This window comes from Penicillium canariense (assembly GCF_028826845.1).
Source record: "Penicillium canariense strain IBT 26290 chromosome Unknown utg000001l_segment0_segment0, whole genome shotgun sequence".
Lineage (NCBI taxonomy): Eukaryota > Fungi > Ascomycota > Eurotiomycetes > Eurotiales > Aspergillaceae > Penicillium > Penicillium canariense.
Window position 1 is genome coordinate 1385190 of NW_026622728.1, and position 26695 is coordinate 1411884.

At 54.7% G+C, this 26695-nt stretch overlaps 9 protein-coding genes across 9 annotated transcripts; 3 read left to right on the top strand and 6 right to left on the bottom strand.

Moving 5' to 3' along the window:
• Positions 1 to 18: 18 nt before the first annotated feature.
• On the bottom strand, positions 19 to 2760 carry N7482_000473 (subtilisin-like protein; the record flags this gene model as incomplete). Its single annotated transcript, XM_056682598.1, has 3 exons — positions 19 to 618; positions 667 to 2397; positions 2539 to 2760. The coding sequence occupies 3 exons, from the start codon at positions 2758 to 2760 to the stop codon at positions 19 to 21; spliced, it is 2553 nt and encodes an 850-aa protein (XP_056546204.1).
• A 751-nt stretch (positions 2761 to 3511) lies between these two features.
• On the bottom strand, positions 3512 to 4894 carry N7482_000474 (aldose epimerase family protein; the record flags this gene model as incomplete). The annotated part of the gene is made up of 1 exon (XM_056682599.1): positions 3512 to 4894. One exon carries the CDS (start codon positions 4892 to 4894, stop codon positions 3512 to 3514), a length of 1383 nt encoding a protein of 460 aa, XP_056546205.1.
• Positions 4895 to 7697: 2803 nt separating this feature from the next.
• N7482_000475 (putative AT DNA binding protein) lies at positions 7698 to 11543 on the top strand (the record flags this gene model as incomplete). Its single annotated transcript, XM_056682600.1, has 1 exon — positions 7698 to 11543. The coding sequence occupies one exon, from the start codon at positions 7698 to 7700 to the stop codon at positions 11541 to 11543; it is 3846 nt and encodes a 1281-aa protein (XP_056546206.1).
• Positions 11544 to 12510: 967 nt separating this feature from the next.
• On the top strand, positions 12511 to 13397 carry N7482_000476 (uncharacterized protein; the record flags this gene model as incomplete). Its single annotated transcript, XM_056682601.1, has 3 exons — positions 12511 to 13008; positions 13099 to 13247; positions 13307 to 13397. The coding sequence occupies 3 exons, from the start codon at positions 12511 to 12513 to the stop codon at positions 13395 to 13397; spliced, it is 738 nt and encodes a 245-aa protein (XP_056546207.1).
• A 526-nt stretch (positions 13398 to 13923) lies between these two features.
• On the bottom strand, positions 13924 to 14835 carry N7482_000477 (putative methyltransferase; the record flags this gene model as incomplete). Its single annotated transcript, XM_056682602.1, has 1 exon — positions 13924 to 14835. One exon carries the CDS (start codon positions 14833 to 14835, stop codon positions 13924 to 13926), a length of 912 nt encoding a protein of 303 aa, XP_056546208.1.
• Positions 14836 to 15621: 786 nt separating this feature from the next.
• On the bottom strand, positions 15622 to 17236 carry N7482_000478 (Sds3 domain-containing protein; the record flags this gene model as incomplete). Its single annotated transcript, XM_056682603.1, has 2 exons — positions 15622 to 16731; positions 16805 to 17236. 2 exons carry the CDS (start codon positions 17234 to 17236, stop codon positions 15622 to 15624), a joined length of 1542 nt encoding a protein of 513 aa, XP_056546209.1.
• A 1114-nt stretch (positions 17237 to 18350) lies between these two features.
• Positions 18351 to 20173, bottom strand: N7482_000479 (uncharacterized protein; the record flags this gene model as incomplete). The annotated part of the gene is made up of 2 exons (XM_056682604.1): positions 18351 to 19405; positions 19495 to 20173. The coding sequence occupies 2 exons, from the start codon at positions 20171 to 20173 to the stop codon at positions 18351 to 18353; spliced, it is 1734 nt and encodes a 577-aa protein (XP_056546210.1).
• Positions 20174 to 22684: 2511 nt separating this feature from the next.
• Positions 22685 to 23560, bottom strand: N7482_000480 (uncharacterized protein; the record flags this gene model as incomplete). The annotated part of the gene is made up of 1 exon (XM_056682605.1): positions 22685 to 23560. The coding sequence occupies one exon, from the start codon at positions 23558 to 23560 to the stop codon at positions 22685 to 22687; it is 876 nt and encodes a 291-aa protein (XP_056546211.1).
• Positions 23561 to 25901: 2341 nt separating this feature from the next.
• Positions 25902 to 26478, top strand: N7482_000481 (TMEM14 family protein; the record flags this gene model as incomplete). Its single annotated transcript, XM_056682606.1, has 2 exons — positions 25902 to 25904; positions 25960 to 26478. 2 exons carry the CDS (start codon positions 25902 to 25904, stop codon positions 26476 to 26478), a joined length of 522 nt encoding a protein of 173 aa, XP_056546212.1.
• Between the last annotated feature and the right edge of the window lie 217 nt (positions 26479 to 26695).

A 26695-nucleotide genomic window follows, 5' to 3' on the forward strand; every position in this document is an offset into this window, starting at 1 on the left:
TGGTATGCCACATAAAAATCAAAGCTCAGACAATGCGCCTCCTAGTTTAGCCCACCGAACATCCTCCGCCTTGCCTATCAAGTCCCATACCGTCAAGTACAAATATCCTGCCTTAAGCGTGTTGGATGACAAGACCCTGAAGATTGCATGCATTCCCTGGCGTGTCCACGCTCGATACTTGGCATTATAGAACGGCCTCTCGGGAGGGTGAGAGCTGATGTATCCCAGGAGACATCCTGCTATGCCGGCCGCTATGGCTGTAGCAATGGATGTTCCAGACTTATACACTTCATCATCAGAGTTAGACCATGCAGAGGGGACATCCAAGCCAAGAGTGCCGAACACTGCGGATTCATCTTCGTGTTTAGGGGGGTTGAAATCTTCAAAGTCCCCATTTGCATTTGTCCCTCGGATCGAGATGACAGAGTCGTGTCTGGCAGGGAACATTTCTCGGTCATTGGCCCCGTAATTGGACGCTGCTGCAAAGAAAAGGATGGCATCTTTGCGTTCGTATTGGGCTTCGCGAATGGCGCCACTGATGCATGGCTGCTCGTCTGCAAAGCCGAACGACATGGAAATGATGTCGGCTTCCCATTCTCGACTTGCCCAAGAAATCGCCTAAACAAGTCAGCAGGATGACATGCAATGGTTTCCAGAAAGACGAACCTTTGCCACATTCTCGCTGGAATCCAAGAGTTCAATGGGACTTTTGGCAATGCGTGCTACATAGATATCGGCTTCGGGCGCGCACTTCAAGACAAGAGCCACCAAATGCGTGCCATGTCCATGACAATCCTCGGGTTGACCAGACCCATCAACCCAGTCTTTCCAGCCTTTAAGCCGCCCCTCAACACCGGAAGAAAAGAAGATGGGAGCATTATCGTCGTATCCAGTGTCCAGAATCGCGATACGTACGCGTCGCGATACATCGTTTAATCCAACTCTTCGTGCAACCTGAGCCAGCTCCATATTGAAACCTCTCAGACGTGAGAGCCATTTGCTAGCGTCTTTCTCGCTTTTACTGCGCTTCTTCTTGGGCTTTGGCATCTTGTCTTGCTCAAACCCCTCCGGTGCTACAGGGGTTTCCTGCATTGTCGTTGCTTTGGAAGGCATATCCAGGGGGGCGATGTTTGTATAATCCTCCATCCATTTCGTGCCCTGTAGCAGATCCTCGAGTGGAAACACAACTTTGTCGTACAAAATGTTTCTCCGCTGCTTGATGCCTTGCCTCCACTCACAGGCAGATGATTCTTCGACGTATGGTACCTGATCAAATGTGTCGGGCGCCAGATAGTGACGAGCTGCACTCATATAGTCGGGGTAGTCAAAATCCCTCCAGCGCTTCTCGTCCTGTGTGTAGCTGATGGCTGTGAATAATTCGTTATTCACTTTGGCAGCCGAGGGCTGCGCCTGCTGCTCATCCTTGTGAAGCGGAAACCCAGTACCTATCTCGACCAGCATAATACCAAGTGCTCTGATTCTGGGGTAGTCATGAACCATTCCAGCAATCTTGCTGTATTCGTAGCACTGGGAATCTTCGTCGTTGAGATGTATCGATAGGTAAGGCTTCCAGGTAAAAAGCTTGCCCTGATCCGCAGAGGTATTACTTTCCCTCATAAACTGAATGGTCTCGCTTGTCCATTTTGTCTTCATCCAGTCTGAATCGTAGTACTGCCAGACAGAGTAGGCTATTATGTAGGCTAGTACAACCTTCATCCGTGCCGTCAGATGGTAGCTGCGGAGAATTTTGGCCAAAGATATGCCAGGGACGTGATCGACTCTCTGCTTGAGGGGCTCAAAGCAATGTTGAAGTCCCCCCTCTTGAATCGAGAGGCAAATGCGCCAGTTCGCTCCCTGGCCAATGAGGCTACAAAACAGACCTTGACCGACTTGTCGCATTTGTTTTGCAGCCATAATATTGGCATGTGTATATTGACCGTCTGTATCGGCAAACCGGGGGCGTTTTTTGTTGCTGGTGTGGTTATTGCTTGGCACGAGCAGCTCCACATCCTGCCAGTAGCTGAGCTGTGACTCGTTCCAGAATGGTGTAGACGAGAAGAGCATGTCAAATTGGACCAAGCTGTTACTAGTCGCTTGTTGAGCGGGTGGCTGTAGCAAGAGCCGCACCAGATGTTTGCTCTCCATATGTTCTCTCATTCCATTGCTCTGGCAGGTGCAGCACATTTGCTCACGTAGAGTCAGATAAAATAGCTCGTTGGCATGTCTTGAGCGCTCTGGTCTAGTGAATCTTTTTGTGGACGTGATAGTATCGCTCTCATCGCGTTTAGATGACTTGCGATCACACTTGGTAAATTTTTGGATGTGAGCAATGACCTCCTCCGCATCGCGAGAATGTGTCGTGAGCTGGCCAAGGCCACGGCGGATCTTCGTCCGAGCCTTTTCATAAGATATTCCACCCGGTAATGACTCCCCTATCCCTTCCAGGAGGGGGTAGCCATTCTTTGGTACTTGGTGTGGCCACTATATCAAACACAGGTCGGTCTTCATTCATGCAAAATATATCTCCGTTCTACTCACATTGCATATGGCCTCCACATCTCTCAAAAGCTTGGGTATTCGCAACCGCACTCGCTTCTCTTGGTCTAGGCCAGCCGTATCGATATAGTCGGCAACTAGGAAGAGTTCAGCCCCAAGACGGCCGCACACTGGTCGCTTGGACTCACCGCCCAGTGAAGACGCGATGTTAGCGACCTGGACTATGGCGGCATGTGCAAAATCTAGCGGATCCTCAGTCGCCATTCCCAATACATCGCATGTCAGCCCGGGTGATGATGCAGTTTCTCGAGCAAAGTGAGGCTGGCGAGCGATGCGGGGCAGACTCAGCCGCAGATTGTTCCGGCCTATACTTAAAGCGATCCCCGCAGAAATGTGTTGGTGGGCGAGCGGCCCAGCTTAGCAGTTATCAGAGCCCGATCCAGTTTTAAATTTTGAGATCTGATCAAGCTTTTCCTATGACTACCCAAGCCCTCGACAATATTAGTAATTAATGTAAAATGACACCAAACCAGCTCCCTGCTACGATTTGGTCGCCTCTGTGAGTGTGCAGCGCGTAGCGCTGTTAGGTCACCTGATGGTGAGATTTAAGATGACCCTCACTTGGCTGCGTGGCCCGGGTTGATGCTTCTAGGCCCACGTTCTTCAAACTAATATGATAGTTTGAAGGCTATCAATTTACTTGGTTATCGAAAGAGCCATTGATTGCGCGGAATTTGGGTGGTCGTTTATGTTAATCCTAGCCCTGGAGTGACATAGGCAGACTCAAATTATCATTACGTTGTTTTATGATGATCAGGGGGAGTGGAATGTCTAATTTATGTCTGATTTATGACATGCAGATTACTATGAAGCGTGGGCTGCCCACAACTGGGTATGTACATGTTGGAGCCCAAGGCTTCAGTAGTCACCTATTGACAGTCCCAAATGAGACATTAGAGAATATTATGGTTTCAATGCAAGTGCATAATGCAAAGAAAACTTCGCCAAAATCCCCTTAGAAGGTACCGAACTGGTAGGTGGCGAAGTTGACCACGGGGCCATCATCAGGGCCAACGATCTGGTAGGGCCGGCGGCCCCATTGGGGCTGGTTAATACCATCAATCCAGTCCTCAGTCTCGATGACGAAGCAACCGTACTTGTTGACATAGGCAGCTCCCGAGTCGCCGTCCTGGGCCTTGTTACGCTTGGCCTGCGACTCTTTGGTCGCGATGGTGCCGTTCTGGCCGTTGCAGGAGTAGATCTGAATCGCAGCCTGGTTGGTGGCGACGTCCAGGGTGATACCGGTCTTGTCGGAGGCGGCATGCACCGACGGAACGACCGAGTTCTCCGCGGCGTAGGCGGCCGGGCGATCCACCAGCCAGCAGGTGTCGTAGCCGATGCAGCCGGTGCCGCACAGGCTAGCGGTCTTGTCGATGTCCTTGCCAATCAGCTTGGGCTCGGTGAAGTCCAGAGCACCATCGAAGGCAGTGGCTACGTCCAAAATTTCGCCGGTTGGGATCAAAATGCCATCCCCGCCAATGAACCGTGGAGAGAGGGGGAGCTGCAGGGTGGTGTCATTCAGGACGGTGGGATTCTTGAACGCGTTCAGGTTCCAGTAGACGTGGTTGGCGAGCATGATGGGGGTCTTCTTGGTCAGGGCCAGCGACACAAGCTTGGTGGTCAGCTGGGGTAGACCCTTGGGGTTCTCAACAGACTTCTCCGTAGAGACGCTGTAAGTGGCGTGCGAGATCACGTCGCCAGGGAAGTTCTCGAATCCCTGATCGAAGAGGGTGAAGGTGACCGACGAGTCACTGTACGACGTGACGGTCCAATTGCGCATGTCATAGCCGACAGGGCCACCGTGGAGGGTGTCGAGACCGCCGTGCTCATTTTCCGGAATGTGATAGTCGGTGCCATCAATGGAGAAGGTGCCGTTCTTGATACGGTTGGCATAGCGACCTACGACGGCACCGAAGAAAGTGCGATTGGTTTGACTGTCGTGTGCGTAGGAGTGAGGGTCATCGTAGCCAACCACGACATCCTGCTTGTTGCCATCACGGTCCGGCACCAAGAGGGAAGTGAGGCATGCACCGTAAGGGATGAGCGTAGCGGTGATATTCTCCGCCTTGATCGTATAGATTTTGAAGTGATCGTCACTCGAGCTGCCCGCACTTGAAGAAGACGAGACCGACGACGAGGTCGACGCGGCAGACGGCGCGGCATTTGCGAGAGCTGGCAGCCCGTAGAGGGCTGCCACGACGTACGACTTGAAATGCATCCTGATGCCGAGAAGAAATGTGACGGTGAGGAACAGGAAGCAGTAGACAACGAGGAGTCGAGACGTAACACGCGCAGGGCACAGGAATGAGCGGATGCAGCCGAGGGGAAGGCCGCGCATTTTATGGGATTGGAAGCTCCTTTCTGATCCCCGTAAACATCGTCATCAGACGCTAACCTACCTCCGCATGGCTTGACGCTAGGGGGAGGGGCTCAGGGCTCAAGGAAACCGGGGTAAGATGGGGTCAGCTGGGTAAGCTTGGTAAAGATGGGCGGGCCACAGATCACGAATTAACCGAAAGCAGTGGCGTGAGGGGACTGGGCCAAACCATTGGGCTGCTTGAACAAAGCGGAGCAGGGAAGGATTGAGGGGAAGACCCGAGCTCGGGGAAGACGAGGGAAAACTGAGGGAATGTGAGGTGTGAGGCGGTGGTCGAGCGGTGGTCGAGCGGAGAGCACAGGCCGCTAGTCTCTTCGCGGGTTAGTCCCTCCCGCATGGCTTTGTTTAGGCCCGCGGGTGGGCCATGGACAAGCTCTGAGAGGCGCGACTAACGGGACGGATAAAATGCTACCTCAACCAACACTCTGACGGCCCTAGCGAGCTGACTAGATCCAGCACGAGCGGCAAAACTCCGGTGGAGTAATCCTGGAATGCCCATCCCTGGTTGTGGGAGAAATGAAGGGAAATGCCGATCGCGTCCCCCAGTGCTTTTGCGGTTGACGGGAAAAAGTAACGAGGGAGTATGAAAGACCTAGTTCGCTAGTCCTGTTTGTACTTGAGTAGCAATTTGATTGCCCTCGTCGCGACCGGAGCGGAGTATACCCGTTTTGAGGGCACAATCTCCGGACAATTAATCGTAGCTCTCCGACTCCTAGGTACTCCGCTGCCAGCTTACGCATAGACAAGAGCAAAACGACCTGACCATAGCCAGCCACCACGTTTGCTATACGCATGATAAGCGAACTATCTCGTGGTGGAGAGAGCTTGTGAATAGGGTCTTTCACCAAGGATAAGTATTCTGCCAGTGTGCGGAATTTGCAGTCTCATAGGTGCCACGTCCACCACCGTCCTGCCAGGCACCACACAGCAGGGGTAGCTCCGGACCTATCATACGCACCCTCCCGGGCCGCGGGGAAGCATTGCTAAAGTTGGCCGCGTCGAAGCACATAACGGCCAAGGCTCGCGCAGTATCGCAAACTATCTCGTGCGCGACTAGCTCAAGCTCGGTGACGTGGGCCTCTTCGGTGGTCGCTTACTTGACATTATAGTCGGTTGGACAGGAATGCACCAAGAAGGTCAGTTCATGCACCTCCATTATGCATGGTCCAGTGGGACCTGGCCCAGTCATGAGAGAGGCCTCCCCGGTGGCTTTGTTTCGATAGCGGGCAACCAGAGAGTTTGACCAGAGAAATGAAATCCAGCGATCAGAGAAGAATAAAGGAGGGGTAATGCCTTTCCAATACACAGATATGCTTATTGCAGCGGTTGGACATGGTACCATTGTCACATCCATTTCATCAGGCCAGTGTTGTAGTTCAAGTTCGAAAGTTGGTAGAGATTAGTGATCTTCCCCACGCAGTTGTCCGCACACAGTCGAGTTCAGCCCGAGGAAGGAGGTCGATATAGTTGAAATACTGAGCTATGAACGGGAATTTTCGCATGCTCCCACTTGGGGTTAAATCTGCGAACAAATTGCCAAAGAAAACGAAAATACATGATCAGCCCGGCTGCCATAGAATCATCGGGATGGGTGCAGATGCCACCTTCAAGCATGCGTTGGAGACGTTGACTCGAACAGGAAGATGAAGGCGAAGTCATCGACATTCTTAATAAAATAGGAAGAATATTACTTGCTTAAAGCTCCTCCGGGTTTGATATCACAAGATGGTTGTCAATTCACCCGATATCGACTGAGCTTCTGTTGATCCGCGGTATAATGTAGTATTTCGCAAGGAACAAGTTCATCCATCTAATATGCGACAGAGCTACAGGCAGAGGCGGACATCGAACTGCTGTTTTATCGTGAAGGATGGCAGTGCGATGGAACAAACTATCAGCAGCGAACGTCATGGCTTGGAAAGATATCTGCGCAAGACACCGCTCAACTTCCAAAGATGCTTAAAAAGCACCTGATTACAGATGTATTAGCCGTCATTCTCTCTGGGCTACAATTGTCTGATCGCCCGATTTTGGATGATGTGGATACAGAGATAGTCGTCCTGCCGCGTGTGATAGGCGAGATTGCCGCGAATGACATATTGGCATACCAGAGGCTGTATGAGGATGGGGATACGGAGAGAGGTAACTTAGATGCTCCGCTATGTGTGCACGCCGTTCCTCGTCTTGTGGAGCAGAACTAGAACGAGTACTAGCTGTGCATATCATCGAGGAAGAGTTATAGTCAATACATAATGCCCCTGGAGTCGGCACGTTGCACATTACTAGGTATCAAACCTGATAATCTTGACGAAATCATCACTCCGCTCTTCACTTGGAAGGCTGGGAACAAAGACAACAAGAAAAGCGGACACAGAAGGGAATATGGTGGGTGACGAAATAGCGTTTCCAACCATTTTGATCACTACAGGAAAACCATACGATGCCTCATGTACACATGTGAAACTATTGGTCTATCTCAATGGTACTCAGAAAAACAAAGAGAACATACTCTCCCAGAACTAGGAGAAAAACACGAATATTTACAAGGTTTCCTGTTTCGGACACGATTACATAATCCACTTGCTCTGTGCACCAACTCGTGCCGCTTCGGGAGAGTTGTTTACGCCATTGCCCCGCGGTGTTTGCCTGCTCGTGTACATACTCCCCTGCTCATTGCTACCTTCATCATCAGCGCATTCCACTGGGCGCGCATTCTCCACCCCCGAGCGGCACGCGTGCCGAGACTCCATCGCACGAGTTCGCAATGTCAATCGATTCGCGCAGCCAGAGCTCCTCCCCCGACATCTTGGGCCCTCCAGGTGATGCCGACTACCTTGTATCGTCCCCAATAAAGCCCTTCGCTGGCCGACAAAGCTGGCTGTCGCCTGCAGTCATCAAACGTCAACGAACTCCGGCGAAACGACCGCGCGTGAGCCTCAGTCCCGCGAAGAGCGCGCACTCGATACGCTTCGACGATGTCCTACTCCCCGGATCGCCTACAATGAAACTCGATGGTCGCCAAAGAACGCTCTCGCCAGAGAAAGTTACACAGGAAGGCAATGTGAGTCCGTGGCGCATTCGAGTCACGCTCGAGGCGACGCAGGACGAGGAGAACCAGGGCAGCCCAAGTCCGTCGCGAAAACGGCTACGGCCCTCGACCGTGACAACCATGATTCCATTGAAAGATGAAAGGAGTCCGCTGAGAGACAAGACCCCGGCGAAGCGGCGCGGCCGTCCGCGGAAATCAGATATCCAAGCGCAGAATGGCTCGCCATGGCCTGGGAGCCCAGGGAACACTCCAGGGCCAGTAGGAGCTACGCCTAAAAGGGGACCAGGACGTCCGCGCAAGGGTACACCGAAGCCAAAAGTACAAGAGATCCCGGTGCTAGAAGACGAACCAACACCAACAGTGGATCCTGCCCAACAACATTTCAGTCCGATGGATATAACTGCCGATAGTAGCGCGAACCCCAACCGGCAATGGAGCCCAATGAACCTGGCTACGGATGGATACGAGAGTGACTCCCTCGGAGCGGACGATCTACCTGTTGCAGACCTCCGTGCTCCAACGCCAGCACATATGGAGACTCGAGAGGACAACATGAGCCATAGATATGGCAGAGCAACCTACGATACCCCCATAATCGGCGCCAGCGAACACCATTTCCTCGATAATGACGAGAATATACACTCAACCCCTTCGAAGATGCCATCGCCCATCCGAGAGCGGCCAGGTTCGTCCGCAAGATCCGCGCATCACGCCAGTAACATCGTGTCGCCACGTACCTACCCTACCCCGACCCCAACCTCTTCGCTGGCCGAGGAGGAAAATCAAACTGGGGAGCGGACAGCAGAGGTGCATGAAGACCAACAACAACCGATCGAAGACCAGGAACCTCTGACCGACCTCTTGGCTGATCCGACGGACGAGCATAATGAATTCGATTCTATTATGGAAAGCGAAGGATTTACCATGGTCTCTTTGGACACATTGCCATCAGCTAAGCATTATGGTCTGGGATCGAGTGCCAAGATGGCCACGGATGGCTCTGGCACAGAGCGAGAGAATGGGCGTATCGGTGAACGGCTGAAGCGTAAGTTGCCCGGAACAATCGATGACTTACGGAGCGATCGCCAGAGCTCGGCAAGGCCAAGTCCTGTGACCCAAGGCCGCTCTCCCAGGTCGCGTACTGTCGCGCCCGTCAACCTGGAGCCGCAGTCTGCAAATGGGAAAACTACCGCTCGGGTTACCTATCCCGAGCTTCCTGTGACGCGTTCGCCAGAGAAGCCGCTAGAGGATACCCCCAGGAGGACTCCTATCAGCCTGGCCAGGGTCGTCCGTGCTGGGATTGCCCTCCAAGGAACCTTTAGACCCCGGGAAAACGAAGTGCCAGGCACCGGCAACGCTAACCGGAAAAGGCGCCTCGAGGGTGTCTTCAGCACCTTCAGCCCTGCTACGCAGCGGGAGTTGCGAGCTGCTCTCGGGATCGGTCAAGAACTCGCCATGCGTCAAGCACTTGCAGAGGCGGAGCAAATGAGAGTACTTGAGGAAGCAGAAACTGGAAAGGTTCCTGTGGATGATCACGAGAGGCACGATGATTCGATGGAAGAGGAGCAATGGGACGAGCAGGAAGAGGAAGAGTCTATTGTGCAATCGCCTCCGCCTGAGCCAATGGATTCTCCACGGGTAAACTCGAGCCATTTCACAAGAACTCGGCGAGAGGAGGAATGGCAGCTGGAGCGCGAGGCTGTCAGTCGGCAGGCGCAGGATGCGACCAATTCACAACGGCTCATATACATCGAAAGTGATGACGATGTCTCTCAAGATGACCACAGGGATGCGTTTGATGATCGTGTGCAGTCTGATGTTGAATCTGTTGTCGAAGAATTGCCGCTCGAAGAAGAGCCATTCGATGGAGAAGCTTTCGATGAGGAGCACCTGGATGAAGAACCTGAAGGTTTCGAACCGGACCTTGTACATGTGCCTCAACCTGTCGCGGCTCATACAACACGCATGGAAGAGGAATTTGTGGACGACGATGACGACGATGATTCTGTGGACATCTGGCGACAAGAAACCCCGAACTCAGAGCCGGAACAGGAACCCGAGCCGCTTCCAGCGAATTATCAGGATGTGGAAACGGAGCAAGAGGGCTTCAATGATGAAGATGGGTTTGGTGACATATGGCAACAGGAGGCTCGGGATCACAGCCATCTCTCACACCACTCTGAAGGGCGCGCGCAGGGCGTTGTTCAGGAACCATCCAGCCCTTGGAGGGCAGTTGCGAGCCTCTCTACGAATCACAGTCACTTGAGCTCTTCTCCGGCTTATGTGACCATGGAGCACCGTGATGGGTTGCACCAGGAGCCGACACACATTCGAAAGCTACGCGAACAAGATGTCGATCTGTCCGCTATACTCACAAAAGAAGATACCCCTACCCGTGCTCATTACTACAACGGATCAAGCACACCTCGCAGCATTCTGAGCGCCCGATCTGGCGCTCCACTGTCGTCGGCCATGAAATCCGTCTCATCGACGCGGAAGACAGGCCAGCGGGTTCGCTTGCAGCCTATCTCACAGTCCAGCCCAGGTATAGGGTCAGACGCAGAATTTAGCAATTCCCCTACCTTTAAACCTAATGCCTCACATCCGGAGCCAATTGAAGAAGAGGCTGAAGATATAGAAAGGGTCCCTTATATCGCTCACGAGACCGAACCCGTTTATGCGAACTCGGCGGCCGCCACTCCAGAGCCCCCGCGCCAGTCGGACCAGAATGTTCCAGCATCCACCTGGTTCCAGCGAATCACCAGTCTTACTCCTAGGTGGCTGAAAGCTCCCGCTGAGGATGACGGTGATAGCTCCAGTTCGGCTCCAGCCTCCGAGGACGAAGCGGAGGAAGATGATCAAGATGACCAGGAGAGAATTGCCAGCGTCGAATCAACGAGAGAGATTCATGGACGCCTTGACCATGCGCCTCTTTCAAATCGTTCAAGCGAATCACCTTCAAGATACGTGGAAGAGTCGGCTAGCCCTCAACAGGTGAACGGACATGGTTATGTGCCTTCCGTTGAGCAAGATGAGGACCAAGTCAGTGTAAAGGATTCTGATGGTGTGGGAGAGGACGTTCTGCAGACCCACCGAGAAGGCAGCGCTACGGGAAGGGATGCCGACCTCATTGATGACGAGTCTGTATACATGACCAACGGCAATCACCCCACATTGGCACGGCCTAGACCTCTCCCGGCATTCGGCTACTTCTCGGACGAACACTACAAGGCTCTTCGGCGCATCTACCGAATGGCAAAGCGCTCCCCAGAACGCTTCCCTTACTATGATTCTCCCGGGCGTGCCCAAATCATCGGTGATTGGATCTGGACCTCGGACGGTCATCATGGGGTCCCCATCACGGAAGCGCAGTTTGCCATCATCGATCGCTTTGTGCATGACCTCTCGCGCGTCGACGTCGAGTACGGTGGAAATGGGCAGGTTGACTGGACCGAAGCTGATCTGCACCGGAGACTGATCAGCATCATCATTGGCGAGCAGATCCGAGAGGAGCAGAAGGCCAGGTCGGCCCGAGGAGTGTCTGTCGATACATGGCGATGAGTGGACAAGTGCATTCCTACTTTTGATCTCGTTTGTTTGTTCTGTATTTGTCTTGGCGTACTGTTGGATCGATCGTTGGGCACTTGGGATGGAGTCGGTGGTTTGTTTTTCGATGTAGCTTTTTTCTTTCACTTTCTTTGTTTTCTTCATGATTCCCTCACGGTTATTGGACTGGGTTCTGTCTTGTGGATGGATTTTTTTGGTCATTTGTTTGTTATTACACCGAGGATTGGTTATTCGGGCGTGTTCTACATGAGGATAGCCCGTTGCGCCTGTATCATACAATTAAACAACGGTCATGTCCCCGAAGTGGATATTTGGGCAGCTGCAAACATGTTGGATCGAGTTTCGAATGCTGCAACGTTGCCGGAAGGGCCTAGCTACAAACGCTCGGATCTTCCCTCGTGCTTCCTTGTTTTCCCGACGGTTGATGCCTGGGGTGGCGATATAGAGATCTGCATCGGGACGAGTAATCCGCTGAATATCATCCATTCAAGCTATGAAATCTTCCCCTAAACCTGTTTCTCTTAGAGAGTACCAGTGCTCTCTGATTAGCAGCGTTTTTAACCCATCCGATCCAAGCGAGCGCATGTACAACCGCTTACGCTGTCAAGGTACACCCGCGCAACACTCAACCCGGCATCCGTTGCAGTCTCGACCAAAGGTGCAGCCAGCAGTGGGCTGGGCCAGCCATAGACCACGAGAACATCGTGTCTCTCGCGTGGCCAGCCAAGCAGAAGATGTATCTGATCGACCCCCACTTTCGTGCAAAGCGCAGCTGCACATTCGTTTTCGTCTCCTGAGGTATCGCTTCGAGCGGGAACTACCGTACCACCATGGGGAAACGGTGGCAGCAGTATAAGAAGGCTAGGATCGAAACTATTTCTCAGGTGTACAGATTCTATTCATCAACTCTCATTAACACGATCTTCTTCCCCTACGGCATCCATGTCCCCCCAGCGGGCCCATGGCGGTCATTACTATTGTCCAGCGTGCCCTCCCCTTCGCCCTCCCCTGGAGGCGACGGTCATCCATTGGCAAAGGGAAAGACAAAGAACAAGATATTGATGTCTACGTATACACTTCCGATCGTGACTCACACGATGACTTGCCAGGCCGTCACGATGCCGAAATCTCCGGCCCAGCCCTGCACTGTGACGTCTCTCACGCCTTGCATATAGCGGTGAGCCCAAGCCGAGACCAAACCACGAGGTCGGAGAGTTCATCAAACGAGCCATCTGAAACGGACTCGGTTGCCGAATCCGAGTATGGAACCCACTCGCCCTCGCATCACAGTGCGTCGTCCGCGCGGGCCCAGCTCGACCGGGTCGTGAGCTGGGCGAGCATCGTTCGCAGTCGATGTCGCTGGACAAGTGACCAAGAGAAAGAACTTCTCATGGCGGAGAAGCAGCTTGCAAGATGCCAGAAGGCATGGAGCTCAGAGCAGGAACTCTGGCTCGCCTATGTACGTCCCGTCCCGTCCCGTCCCGTCCCATCTCATCTCATCTCATTCTTCGCGGGGAAGTAAATAATAGCTCTGCCAAGACCACTCCAGAACAATGTAACCTATTCTAATGCGCTTTTCCACCCTAAGATCGAAGCCTTGAGTGAAGAGAAAGCAGCCCATGAAGGGTTCATGCTGATGCGCACGAGACAGCAGGAGGAAGAGCGGCATCAGTTTCGCAAGGCGTGGAAGCGGCGCCGGTCCGTGGAGACTGCAATGCAGGGGGGATTCACCCGATGACTAGCAGTGATACGAACAGGTTTGCCAAGTTGCGTCGGTTGCAGCGGGTTGCGCATTATGCGCCGGCATTGGCAACGACAGAGTCCCCTGCTTTGACCTGCCAGGGCTGACGAGCTCGGTAATACCGGGGTAGCCACATCGTATCTAGAACAAGCAATATGGAAAAAAATGAACTTAATCTGAAATTTCTATAATCCCTTTCGCTCCATTCTCGGCACTATGAACAACAGATGTCTTTCCAACCCCCCTGTCGCCTCCGTCTCCCCAGGATGCGGCCATTTACTTCCGGCTCTTTCATCGTCATGCTAATCAGCCCTAATTGCGGGAACGCGAGTTCGGAGGCGATTTGGCTAGCTACCATTGAGAAAGGCGTGACACGTTCAGTCTTGGCCCTCTGCTTTGTAGTTGGCTGTTAAGTTCCTAATGTATAGATGGGCTATTTCTGTACTCGATTGGGTTATCCCCTATCGGTCTTCATTCAAAGTAACGATGCAGCCCCTCCACCGTCCACAAGTTCAGCCATAGTGAGTATTATAAGACCATGAATACAATTTAAACCGGAAAATCCCGAAATGCACCATGCGCCCTTGTAATACAAACCCGCAATAGCATAAAATAGCATCTAATAGCATCCAATCAGCCAAACACCAAAGCCCGCACCTCAATACTCTCCCTCGGCCGTGCCCCCTCGGGCGTCCTGACATCCCAAAACGCGGTATGCGGCACCCACTGCGCAACATCCCCCTCTCTCAACCCCCTCGAATCCGAACACTTCAGCAACAACCGCTCATCCCCCGTCATGCCAGACCAATAATGCCACTTCTGGGCCGGATTGAACTGCACGCCCATCGTCTCGCCCGTGCGATTCGGATACCGGTGCTGAATAGCCACGAGGTCCGCGCCGTCCACCGACGCTGCAGATGCAAACGCCAGCGGCGACGACTGCACCGGGTCGCCGCCGAGGGGCCGCCAGACGTTCACGATGCGGTAGCGGCCCTGTGACAGGGCGTCTGCTTCGGCTGGGTCGGTGATGTGTAGCTTCACGCGGGCGAGGGCCGCGGCGGCGGTTTGGTCGACGTGGGCCCGGTTCACGGGTTGGCGGGCGGCGCCTTCTTTCTGGCGGCGGATGGTGTGGTCGAAGAGGACTATCTTGTGGGCACCTGGGATATGTTGGAGGAGCAGGGCTTCGACTTCCGGGTAGTATGTTTCGCGGACGGCGGCGTCGGAGTCGAAGGTTGTGTATGTGGTGGATGAGGGGATGTTTTGGAGGGCTTGGAAGGAGTCTTTGTCTAGGGTGAAAGCTTCTTCGGCGCCGCGGATGTCGGTGAGTGCGACTGGTTGGGTGTGTTCGCTGTAGTTGTATTTAGGTTGGCCGGCGGGTGGGGACTCGACGTAGTTGAAGGGTGCGGAGTTGTCGGGTGGCGGGGCGTAAAAGGTGAGTTCGGCGGTGGTTGGGCCGCGGGGGATGTAGCTTGATGCTGCGCCGGTTGTAGTAGTGGTGGTTGTGGTGGTGGTGGAAGGGGGAGCAGTTGTGGTTGTAGTCGACATGGTGTTGTAGCTTAGTGGTGTGGTAGTTCTACTTGAGATGGAGTAGAAGTATAGGTGCGAAGTGACTATGCAAGGCAATGCAGATAGACAGACCCGCCCGATGATGAACTATACTACTCATCAGGAGCCGTGCATCATCTTAAATACCCTTCCCAGCAGACAGCTCTTGCCAACCAGGCTGTTGGACGGGGGAATTAGTGAGCAACCAAACAGCCCAGGGTCATCGTCACATTTGTCATCTCGGCGAGAATTTCAGAGAAGCGACCACTCAACGTCCGCGCTTGACACTAAACATGAGCAATGACCCCATCTCTCGGCGCAATCACCTCATTCCGTCAACTTGGAGCTTGCCGTTCTTCCAGCCAAACCATTTATGATAGGACCGGCTGCCTATGCAGCTTACCAAGCTGGTGGCGTCATGCCGAGGTCGGACTGATTATTCAGGTGTCGAATGCGGCGGAAACGTGATCTATGCCCCGGTTTCTACAGTATCATAGAGTCAATAGACTTCTAAGAGCCAGGAAACGTTCGCAGCAGTGCTAAGTATCTGTGAATTATGCCACCTTGAAGAAAAAGAAATGAGGATGAAATAGAAACATGAGAATCTGACGGGAAGAACCCAGACGCCTGTCCGCCCCTTCCGTAGCCCACTCACGACGTATAACGAAAGAAATCCTGAACCCCACGGTAGACACCGATTCCACCCCTAAAGTACATTCGAAAAGCAAAACGTCTTGTGTGCAGACAGTTTTCTACACCATGCAGGCGATGCAAAATGGCGCGCTCTCAGTGGTTGCGCGTCCGCTTGCTACTGCGCTCGCGCTCCATCACCACAGACGGGAACATCTCGGCGCCCAGGTTGGGCCGCGCAGGCTGGAGCTGCATACCCACCACAGGCGGGAAGTCAGGATGCAGCGAGGTAAAGCGATCTGGGTTCGGCGGGTGGCCATCGACAGAGTCGGCAGGCAGCGGCGCGACGACGAGGTCGAGAAGAGATGAGTCGATCCAGCCGACGGGCTTGCTGCTGTGCAGGCGGTCCACGCGTGACAGGTCGTCATCCACCTCCTCGTTCAGGAGCGAGGTCAGCGGAGGCGCATTGCCGTTCGGCCGGGCGTGGTAGTTAGACAGGACGTGGTAGGGCAGGGCCGGGCGCGTCGCGTTCTTGTCAGCCAGCTCCGCCAGGGCGCTGAGAGCGCTGTGCGTGGCCGTGCCGCGGGTCGAGCGGGTGACGTGGAAGTTCTGGCTGGCGGTGCGCATCATGTCGGTGGCGCTAGGGGTGCCGTTGTCTTCGTGGCCGGTGGCGTCGGGGGTCTCCTCGGCGTCGGTGTTGTTGCCGTTGGTGACGGCGCCCGAGCTCTGGTCGGGGCGCTTGGAGGTTGAGAAGAAGTGGACTGTCGCGACGTGCGCCTGATTCGCGTGTGCGCTGAGCTCCTTGTCCGTGAATAGCGATTGCATCGAGTACGTTGCTGCCGTCTGTTTCTCGAGGTAGGCCTTGGAGCGCTCGGCGGGGGTGGTGCCGCCCGCGTCCCGCACGGGAGATCCGGTGTCCTCCTCCGGCGCCTTGCGCTTGCGCTTGTTCAACTCTGAGACGATGCCGTTGCCGAGTTCATCGAGGTCAACGCGATGGCGGGTGTGTCGGGTCTTGCGATTGCTGTGGAGGCCGCCAGGGCTGGCCGGGTTGGTAATGCTGAACTGATTGGGATGGAGCAGGAGCGCGTTGGTGTCGGCAATATCGAGCTGCTCCTTCTCGCGCATGAGGCGGGACCGCTTGCTTGAGATACTTTGCATCAGGCGCTCGCGCAGAGTAGTTGACAGCTGGTTGAATTCTTCCTTGGCAAAATGCACCCGGAAATCGTACTCGCGGCGGTGTCGCTCAAGGCTGTTTTGGTGTCGGTTCTGTGCAACACAATCAAGGTTAGTACAGAGGGCTTTACATCGGCGAATCCAGAGAGAGAGAGAAAATCCCTACCATGATCTGTGCCAATTCTGCATCCTTCTGCTCCTTAACATTGTTGACCTCCTGCACAAACTTGGAGTACCATGTGCCAGACAAGCTCGCCATCTCCTTGGCAAACTTGCCGCCGCCAACAGTCTCCTCAATCAACTGCGCGATATCCTCCGAGGAGTCAGGCAGTGGGCCAGTTTGATACGGATCCGCGTTGTTAATAAGGGTCATATCGCACTGGAGAGAATGGAGCTGCTGTCGGAATTGACCGTCGCGGTTCTGAGAGAAGGTGGCTGTCAAATCATGCAGACGTTCCTGCAGCGCCGTCCGGCGTTTATCCCGCTTGGAAAGAGTCCCAGATGCACCAGGAGGGCTGGTTGACCGTGTCCGCGAGGCCAAACCACCATGGTAGGCAGGCCCAGCGCCCGGGGATGGGGGCCCTGGTGAGTAGGCCATGGGTTGTGTCGAATGATAAGGTGTGGGGTAATGGAAAAAGTGGAAAATTAGGACAATTATCACTCCCAAAATCACACCAACTGAAAATATGCCGGACAGGAGCCCTTGCCGCTCGAATGTTAACAGGTGAAGAGGGTAACTGGCTCCGTCGTCAGAAAAGCGGACGGCGCTGTAGCATGGTCTACTATTCCGTGTTAGCGCCGGACTTATATTCCGCCGTGCCGAAGCATAAGTGCGGAGTGAGTTTGGCCGGGTTTGGCGGTGCTGGAGGGGCAACCGATGACCGACGAGGATGATGAGGATGGGTGACCATGGTAATTGTAGACAACATGGGGGTTGAAGGAACCCTTGTTATCTAGTCCAGCGGGGGCTTGTTTCTCAGGTACGTGTGTGATAAGAGCCATCGGATTAACCACGCATTTGCAGCCGTCATGCAAATAAGTCGTTTCCGATTGGAAGAATGCGCAGCACAAAAACCCTGCCATCTGGTGTGCATCTCGCTCACACAGCATCAACCCGAACCCTAAACCATCCCAACTATCAATGGACCGAAAAAAGCTAGTCTAGTTGCGGCGACAGACGTTTCCTTAGGCTGCCAACAAGACAGCATGTCCAATGCTCCCGCCCATAATTTTACGAAGCCTGTTTAAGGCATGGTCGGGAGTTTTTTATAGAGTGCAGTGGTAGCAACGTTGTCATATATTTTATATCGATATATCCACTACCAAGAATTCCATCCACAACACAATCATCAATTCTTGATTCGCCAAGAAGAAAAAAAAAAAAAAAAAACCAACATCATGGGTATTCACGTTCGTTTCCATCCAGCCAGAGGCAAAATGCAGAGAGGGGGACCGGGGGGGATGGGCAAATCACGGGCTGAGAATAATAATAATAATAAAAAGGAAAAAAACCGAGAGACCAACTCCGGGGGACAACCGGCTAGGGTCCCATATGATGTTCGTCGCAGCCTCACACCGGAGGCTGCCCAGGGTGAAAAGAGACCATTTTTGCTTTGCTTTTAAAAAAAAACGGTATGTGAGTAACGGGAGGGTGAGAGAAGAGAAGATAGTTTGAGGTGGTGGTAATGGTCATCAGGGGGAGGGAAGCGTGTTTAACGAGATCGTCGGATCACGAAAACACCCAGCTCCACGCCGTCACGAGGCTCGTTGTCCTCGCCATATCGACGCTTGCGGATGCCGTCGAAGATCTCACTGAGCAGCATGGCCGAGGTAGGCTCCTTATCAGCCATGAGGCCGCCGGAGCCGCCGGAGGCCAAGGCCTTGTTCACGGGCGCACGGCGACCATTCTGGCAATACAGGCTGAGCACATCCTTCATCCGGGCCTTCTCTTGATGAATAAACCATTCCACCCAGAGGTTGCGGTCCAGATTAGCGCTCGCCTTCCCAGCGTCTGCGATCTGAAACTGCGACGATGAAGAGCTCAGCTCCTCACACAAGGCAGCAATGTTGGCCTTCATGGTGGCAAAGTCGTCCATCATGGAGACGGTGGAGAGCTTGCCCAGGTAGCGGCCAACATCGGCGGACAGGCCATTGACTACAACCAGCTGGCGGAGCAGCGGGTCGAGGAGGGGGCCCAAGTATTGGGATTTGAAGGTGGAGGCACCCTTCTTGGTGGGGTAAACGAAAAGAAGCGAGCCGCCGTCCGGAGACAGCTCACAGAGACGATCGACGAGGAAGGAGGGACGGGTGGCGGAGAAAACATCCCGATACTCCTGTATGGATGGTGGAGGGAGATACCGCTCGAGAACGGAGATATGGACACTGTGCGGGGGGACAATGGGCATTGGGGCATGTGTAATCTGCCGTTGGATCGGCCCCCGGAAGTCATGGTAGGCTCCGACAACGGCAGCGCTGGAGAAGACGGTTGCGTTGAAATAGTCGTCCGCAGCTGTGGAAGAGCGGGGGGTATTGGGAGGAGAGTGGGGGAGGTTGGAGAGGCTGAATTGTTCGGGAACCGCGTGGGTCACGTTGATATACGGAGACTGGCCAGGTTGTAGGTGGTTGTGCACAGACTGGACAATAGAGCTGAAGATGCTCTCATTTCTCGGCAGCGAAATGGACTGGTCGTAAGTCCGCGGATAAGGAAGTGTTTGCGAGACAATCTTGACGGCGTCGCCTCGTGGGTTGGAGATTCCCAGTGATGAAACTGTCATGTGATTGTTAGCAGTAGCCCCACGGCATAGAGAGAAAAGGATTAGGGCGTTGTCAGGAGCCCGGAGCAGGAAGCCCACTTACCAGTCACGTTGATGCCATGGTCCAGCCATGATCCCACGTCCTGCTGCAGATCCATTTCGTCGTGAGGACCTGGGCTGCCGCTCGAACTAGACGATCCACGAGACAGGCCATCTGAAGGGCTGCCAAGGGTGTCAGAGGGACCTGTCGCCGGCGAAGTGTCCATCCCCCGGCCCTCATCCATCATGGCCGAAGAGCCCGGCTCCTGGTGCGGATGGGGATCAAACAACAGCATCTCAGACTGCGGGTTCCACGCAACGTGGCTATCGTCATCCGGCGGGGTCGGCGGCAGCGTCGATGGGTAATCCGACTGGAACGAGGATGGGGGGGAATTCCACGGCGGAGACGAAGACGAGTGGGAATGAGCTGTTAACGGTCTCGGCCCGCGAGACACCGTGTTGGACAGTCGCAGGCGCGAATCGACCGATCTGGTCCGCGATTCCACTCGGGAAGGCGAGCCGGGCGAGGCACTGCGGTGTTCCCAGGACGGGAAATAGACAGCCACACTGCTTTTGGACAGGAAGCGGGAGACGGGGGAGGGCTTGGTGCGCAGGGAGCCTTGGGAGGCTCGTCGGCGGAGCTTGGCTGGACTGGTGCCTTCATGCGCGGACGAGTCGGGTAGAGTTTGGTGGGAGAAGCGGCGGTCGGTATTGATTTTCAGGGTGGAGCGGGAGGTGTGCATGGTTCTATCGAGTGGGAGGGCAGTCGCTGGCCCACACCGTCCATAGCACTGCTGTGAATTCATCCAATATGTCCAGTCTGTCCGGTCGGGAGGGCGACGAGCAACAGCGGACGGCATGGGAGGAGTGCCAGCTGGAGAAGCAGAGGAGGGTGCGGGGAAGTCGACGGTAGAGGGAGGCGGTGGTAGGAATTGGAGAATGAGGAGGGGTGGGAGGAGGAAAGGAAAGAAGAGGGAGAGTTGAGAGTAGAAGAATGAGAGAAAGAGAGTAAGGGGAGGGCGCTTGAATGGGTGGATGGAGGCGAGTAGCGGGTACTTCTGGCGAGTATGGTGCGCACCGCTTGAGGCGAGGTATTCGGTACGCGAAGAGTCCAGGCTTGGGCAGGCGAGCAGGGCGGGCGGGTTCTAGACCGTGTCGAGTCGTCGAGTCATCGGTTCCAGGTTTGCAGGGGGTCCACGACGGATCGGGGTGGGAGGGCTATTGCATGGAGGGATGGAGAGAGTATAATTTCTTTTTCACCGGTTCGCTACGGATGTTATTTTTCTTTTCTTCGGCGCGCGAGGAGGCCAGTTGTTTACTCGAGGGTGCTAAAAATGTGCCAGGCTAACAGTTGCAGGCCGAACGGGCCAAGTCGACGAAGTCTAGACGCTCCATGGCCGCCAGGCGGGGCTCGTGACTCGTCCCGTGATTGGCCGGGCTTGGGCTCAGCTGGCCCAGACTGGCCAGCCCGCCAGCCCGCCCCACGCCGCTGGGCGATCATTCTAGGTTGTGCATCGAGTTGATGAAGTCGAGATCCGGGAGTCGTGGTTACAGAGTACCTCTTCTCCGTAATACCCCCCTTCATTACCTGAACCAGAGACGGGCATCACCCAGAGCCGGGCCCCGGCGGAGTGGGTAGTCCCGGCCTGCAGGTAGTCGCTACTTCCCCACGCCCCCAATATGGCCCATCTGGCACGGGGAGTCGATGTACTCAGTACTCATCACGCAGGACGGCACTCCCCACTGTACCCGCTGGCCACCACCACTTCTCAGACGTTTCCGGCCAGATCAGGCCTCTTTTGCCACTGAGGGGTTGGGCCACCCTTGGTTTCCCTGCTTTTTGCTTCTCCTAGCCAGAGAGAGACTGGCGGTCGCCATGAAAGGCCTGGAGTCCCTGGCGGCACACTTTGGTTCTCTGATCCTCTGATCCTCTGATCCTCTGATCCTCCGCCCGCTCCCATGAGCCGATATTGACATGCCCTCGTTGGTTCGCCTGCATCCATTTTCCGAGAGGTCGACTCGACTTCCTGGTTCCCCGTCGTTCCGTGACCATGGTGCGTGTCCGCTAGAGAGCCGCCAATCACTTATCGGAGTCTGAATATACTGAGTTTACTGAATAGATGAAACACAGGAATCTGTGAACTTTACAGGTTTTGTCTTTTCCGGAATGTTCTCTCCTCCCCCCACCTCCACAGACCCTGGCTGGCCATGGCTGGCCCATGCCCCCCCCTCCCCATCGCTCGGATCAGTCCGACCGAGTGGACATAGAAACAAGATGACCGGCCTGGCCCCTCCCTGGCCCTTGCCGAATGAGGTTTAATACTGTAGCGAGCTCGTACGAGGCCAGACCACCAGATTAGCTGTGACGATATTTGACGCCGTTGGGCCGTTCTAATTTCCCCCGTGGGCTCCGATCTGGTTTGCTGGCTAGGGTTATCTCCCAGGCTCCACCGAGGAGTCTCAGATAGAGTACCGGCTTGCCCCTCCCGGCGGCAGAAAAAAAGCGCGTGTCAGCTCTGGTGTGGGAGACAAGGGACACGCGACGTGAGACCCGCCGGATGAAGACGGCTCTATTCAGCGATAGGAAGAATTATACGGAAAGTAGGGGGTGGCAGAAGCGCGGTGAATCATCTTACGAGGTACGGAGGTAATGAGTGTAGGGGTCACATTGGTATTATAATTAGCATTATCTTGGAATTGTGCTTATAATAGGGTAATCATGATCGTCAAATTAAATCGATAATTGTTGGTGTGGGTGGTGCGCGCAAGGCGACCTCCCTTCTGGCCCGTAGGACGGGCCTGGCCTGCGCGGTGCAACCGCAACCCATGCAGTCCACGCAGCCCGACGTTTTGCGGGCAGTGAACGGTATCCCCTAAGTCCGGGTGGTGGTCGCATGCCCACGGCGGATGGCCGTGGGAAAGGTGTTGTTGGCCCGTGGATCTCCTTGCTTCCGTAATCACTCTCGGTCGCCTAAGGCGGTCGCAAGTCCGTAAGGGGAGGGCGCGGGCGCGGCTCGACGCCATGTGTTTGGAGTATCGAGAGACTTGGGCGGGTGTTGCCTCAAGGTGCCCTCCGACCAATCTCCAGTTCATTGGAAAAGGGTGCTGAATGTCCTTTTCGAGGAAGATGGTGGAGATACGGCGGGGGGCTGTCTCCGGATGGGTGATGGTGGCAACACGATGAGTGGCACCGGTAGCACGTGAAGGCAAGGTGTCATGGTCACAAAACTAGGACCATCATCGCTGCGTGCCGTTCACGAAGTTAAGGAACGGCGGCGAGACTGAGTTGGTGCGCTGCCACCCAGCGGCTGATGCATTTCCTGCGAGCAGTTCCATGCGTTCCACACGAGCGATGAGCGGTAGCGCTGCTCCTCGCGGCCGAGTCGAACTTGTTTGCGAGCGAAGCTCGAAGGCTTGAGGGGGGTGGTGCAGATCGAAGCCGACCGTTCGCAGACGGAGGTCGCCTTGGTAAGGGTGGAGGTGGCGAGGGTTGGGCTGTCGAGCGTGGTGCGGAGCTCATGGCACTGGCAGACCAGCTGCTGGACTCCGTCGGTCAGACGGGCCGCGCGATCCTCAATATCGGGCCAAAATGCGTCGCCCCAGAAGGGGTCCTCGCGGACGGCAGTCTCCAGGGCGGCGAGCCAGCAGACAAAGCCGGAACGGGGACCGGCCAGCTGGGCCGCCACCGTCACGAACCGAATGGTGGGCTCGGAGTGGAGGACATGCAGGACGATACAGGCCGGGCACCGCGCGGTCAGGTACCAGTCGTGCTCTTCGGTCAGGATGCACGAGAGCCAGGAAAAGGCACTGCGCGCCTCGCCCTTGAAAGCGCGCTCGGGCTCGGCGCCCTTCTTGCTGGGCAGTGCGCGGGCGGCGACCTGCTCGGCTTGGTGATTGATCAGGAAGAGAGGTACCAGGAGGGTATGAATGATATCGCGGTGCAGACGGAAGGACTCCTGGTCGGCCGAGGTGCACGAGTGGCGGTGGGTAGCGCAGAAGCTGGGCCTTTCCATGCCACAATCCTGGCGGCGCAGCTGCTCTCGCATGGCGCGGAAAGCCTCATTGCGCTCCAGCTGAAGAAGATCGTGGGTCGAGACCCGGAATGGGGAGGTGGTTTCGTAGCTCGACATGTTCACCGATAGGGGCGGGTTGTATATCTCGGATGTTATCTGGGGCGTTCGCGTGTTTGGTCTTTCCTTGGGAAGGTGATCAGAGTCCGTTGGGGCGTTGTGATCGATAATGAGGAGGCGGCCAGATTAGAGAACCATATCGACAGAATGCGATCATCAGGTAGATTCCGCGCGGGGAGGGCACTGGCAAAAGAGAGGAGAAGTAAAAAAGACGTGTGTGGGGATGGAGGGCCGGATGCGGGCTGGACTTTATTATAGTTGAACTAAGAGAAGTTCAGAAAGGGGCCCCCTTTGCGGAAACGTCATGAGGACGAAGCGGGAGATTGCAGATCGCTCAGGGCTCCTCGGGAACGGACGTCCTCGAGGTGGCCACGGTCCAGGGTAGACACAGTCGATCGTAATGCTCCGGGTCCACTGCTGACGAACGCGGTGGGTGGCTGCGAGGTGCGATTGGCGGGAGTGTTCGGAATGGATGGCGCTGGTGGAGACGCTGGCAGAGTCTGGCCGGTTCTGGACGCCTTTGGAGGGTTTCTGGAGGGCCTTGGGTGAGCTTGGGCTTGCTTTGGCTTTGTGGTCGCTCGTGTTACTTGGTGGTGGTGACTTCAGTGGTCTGCTACCGTATCCTTTTTCGCCTTCTGCTGCTATACTTAGAGATAGCGAGTTGCTGCCCTCCACTCACCATGTCGCATCTAGCTATCTCCGTCCCTGGACGGGCTATCTGACTGTCTGGGCCTCCTCTCCGTCCCCGTCCGTGCCCAACGCCCCAAGGCGACCAGTCATGACCATGCATCTCATTCTCCAACGTGACCAGAGGGGACTGGGCCAACGTGGCCAGGGTCCGATTCTCGCTACTTTCTTTGACCCTTGAGGTATGGGGGGAATACCCTGCAATTTGATAGGCAGGCTATTGATTCTGATACCCAAAAGCAGGGCGACCAGGCCTCCTTCCCCTCCCCGATCGGCAAGCCCATCGTGGCCTAAGACCGCGCCGGTGCCCAATTGTGACCGGTCCTTCGGGATGGCGTTGAGCACGATGTCTCGCGCCGGTGAACGCTATCTGACCGCTGATCGGAGAGGACTCCAGAAGCATTCGAGCCCCGATCAAGATTGAGAGGAGGGGGTGATCCCTCCCGACTCCAGAAAGTGGGCCAGGGGTCTCCATCGGCGAGGCTAAACAAGCACAAGATTGACAGGGTCGCTCTCTGGCAGCCCCCGGCGAGAAGGACGTATGGAACACACCACGGGAATGTTTGGTCCACCGTCGTCCACGATCCGAAGGAGATGCGTCTTTTCCCTTTGGTACGACCATGTGGTCCCCCCTTTTTGATCCGTGATGGGGGGAGGGGATTCATCATGGCCGGGGCGGTTTTTGGAGATTTGCTGCAAAAAGCGGCAGCAGCACAGAGAGCGGATTGGGGAGACCAAGAAAAAATCAGCAAAAGTGGAACTCGGCAGACTCCGGGTTGGATGATCGTCGTGGTCCAATTTGATGCTTTGGCCAGTTGTGAGTGGGAAGGCGTGATCAAGGAAGTTGGCTCGCTAGCTCCCGTCGACCCTGGCCGGCCACATTGTCACAGCACGAGGCGTTTATCTTCTTGCGAGTCGAGTTCCGTGCCTCGATTCTCGTCGCTTACGACCTCTTTAATATCTCATTTCCTTGCTTCATTCCTGGGAATACTGTAGAATATTCACTCCGTAGTATAGGAGACGGTAAATATGGTCGCTCACTGGCCCGCGAACAAGGGTAACACATCGACCCCAACGGAGTAAGAGTAGTCATCTGCGATCGGAGGCAATTCAGCGGAATGATATCGCAGAGTCGACTCGATGAGAGATGAAAACTGAGATTATCGCAAGAATGTGAATTTATCGAAGTACTGTAGTGTAGTGGTTAGTGTACGCAGTTGTGTACCAACCCGCCCAAATACCTACGGGACTGCCTATTTCCGCTTCTTTTCATTAACCTAAGATAGCTGGGTAAAAGTATGACATACTCGAATAAATTATAATATTTTATATCATGATATGTGATACGAGCTCGTTTCTGCAAGTGATCATAATCCTTAGAAAGCCTATGTTAGCTTGTTGGAAGTGCCCGATTACTTTCGAGACTGGCAACAAATGAGACGAACAACAGATAGCAGTGATTATGTACGCGACATGATTCTCAAGCCTGGGCTGATTCAATTTGCTTGTCGAATCTCTCTAATAGCCTAGGCCGCGCCCACTGCCGAAGATAAACGTGACTGTCTATTTCCTTAGCGTCTCACGTTTTCAAGCCCCAGCGATGTACTATGGATCATATTCCTTGCTTCCTTATCACCTCTAAACAACAAGAACAATGGTATGTAACTCTCAATACTTGATTAGTTAACAAGCTAAGCCGAGCCTTCTCACAGTCCGACGAAAATCCCATCCAAGTACACGCCGTGATGGGTTCCATTTTCGCAGTAACAGCGGCCATCGAGTACGCGCGTACAGGTCGCCCCAAACCTTTCGGTCCAAATTACTCGACAAACACGGCTTTAGCCCTCTCAATGTTGGCCTTCATTGCCGGCGTAGTAAATTTTGCTCGCACAGGTTCGGTCTCTTCTATTGCCGCCGGCCTCACTTTCTGTGCTCTCTACCTTCTCAGCTTTGTGCATCTGCAAGCGGGACAGTGGCATGGGTACGAGATCGCCTTGCTGGCCTCCATTGTGATGGGTATTGGTTTCCTGCCACGTATTGTCGAAGTAGTGGGGAGACCACTTCCTCGGGAATTTTGTCTGCTGGGCTTGTACGGGACTGTCATTTTCGCGAATGCCATTCATTTCTGGCTAGGGTTGGGTCTATCGCTGTCTTTCGCTCTGTTGGCGGTTGGCGATGATGCACTTCGCTTTTTCAAGGAGACGAGACTGCCACTTAACGAGCCCGAGTGAGGATCGCTTGAATGTGGTGAGCATGACAATAGGATATGACTAGACTTGCAATCGACTGCCCTGCTTCGAAACGTGTTGGACATAGATAGGTATTTATGGGATTCCAGTTGATGGTTGGCTGCTGAAAGATAGGAAATTCTGTGGGAAAATCAGGTATATCACGATATGGAGGGAGAGGCGCAAATGTAGCTCTCAATACTGGATTTCTAAGTGGACT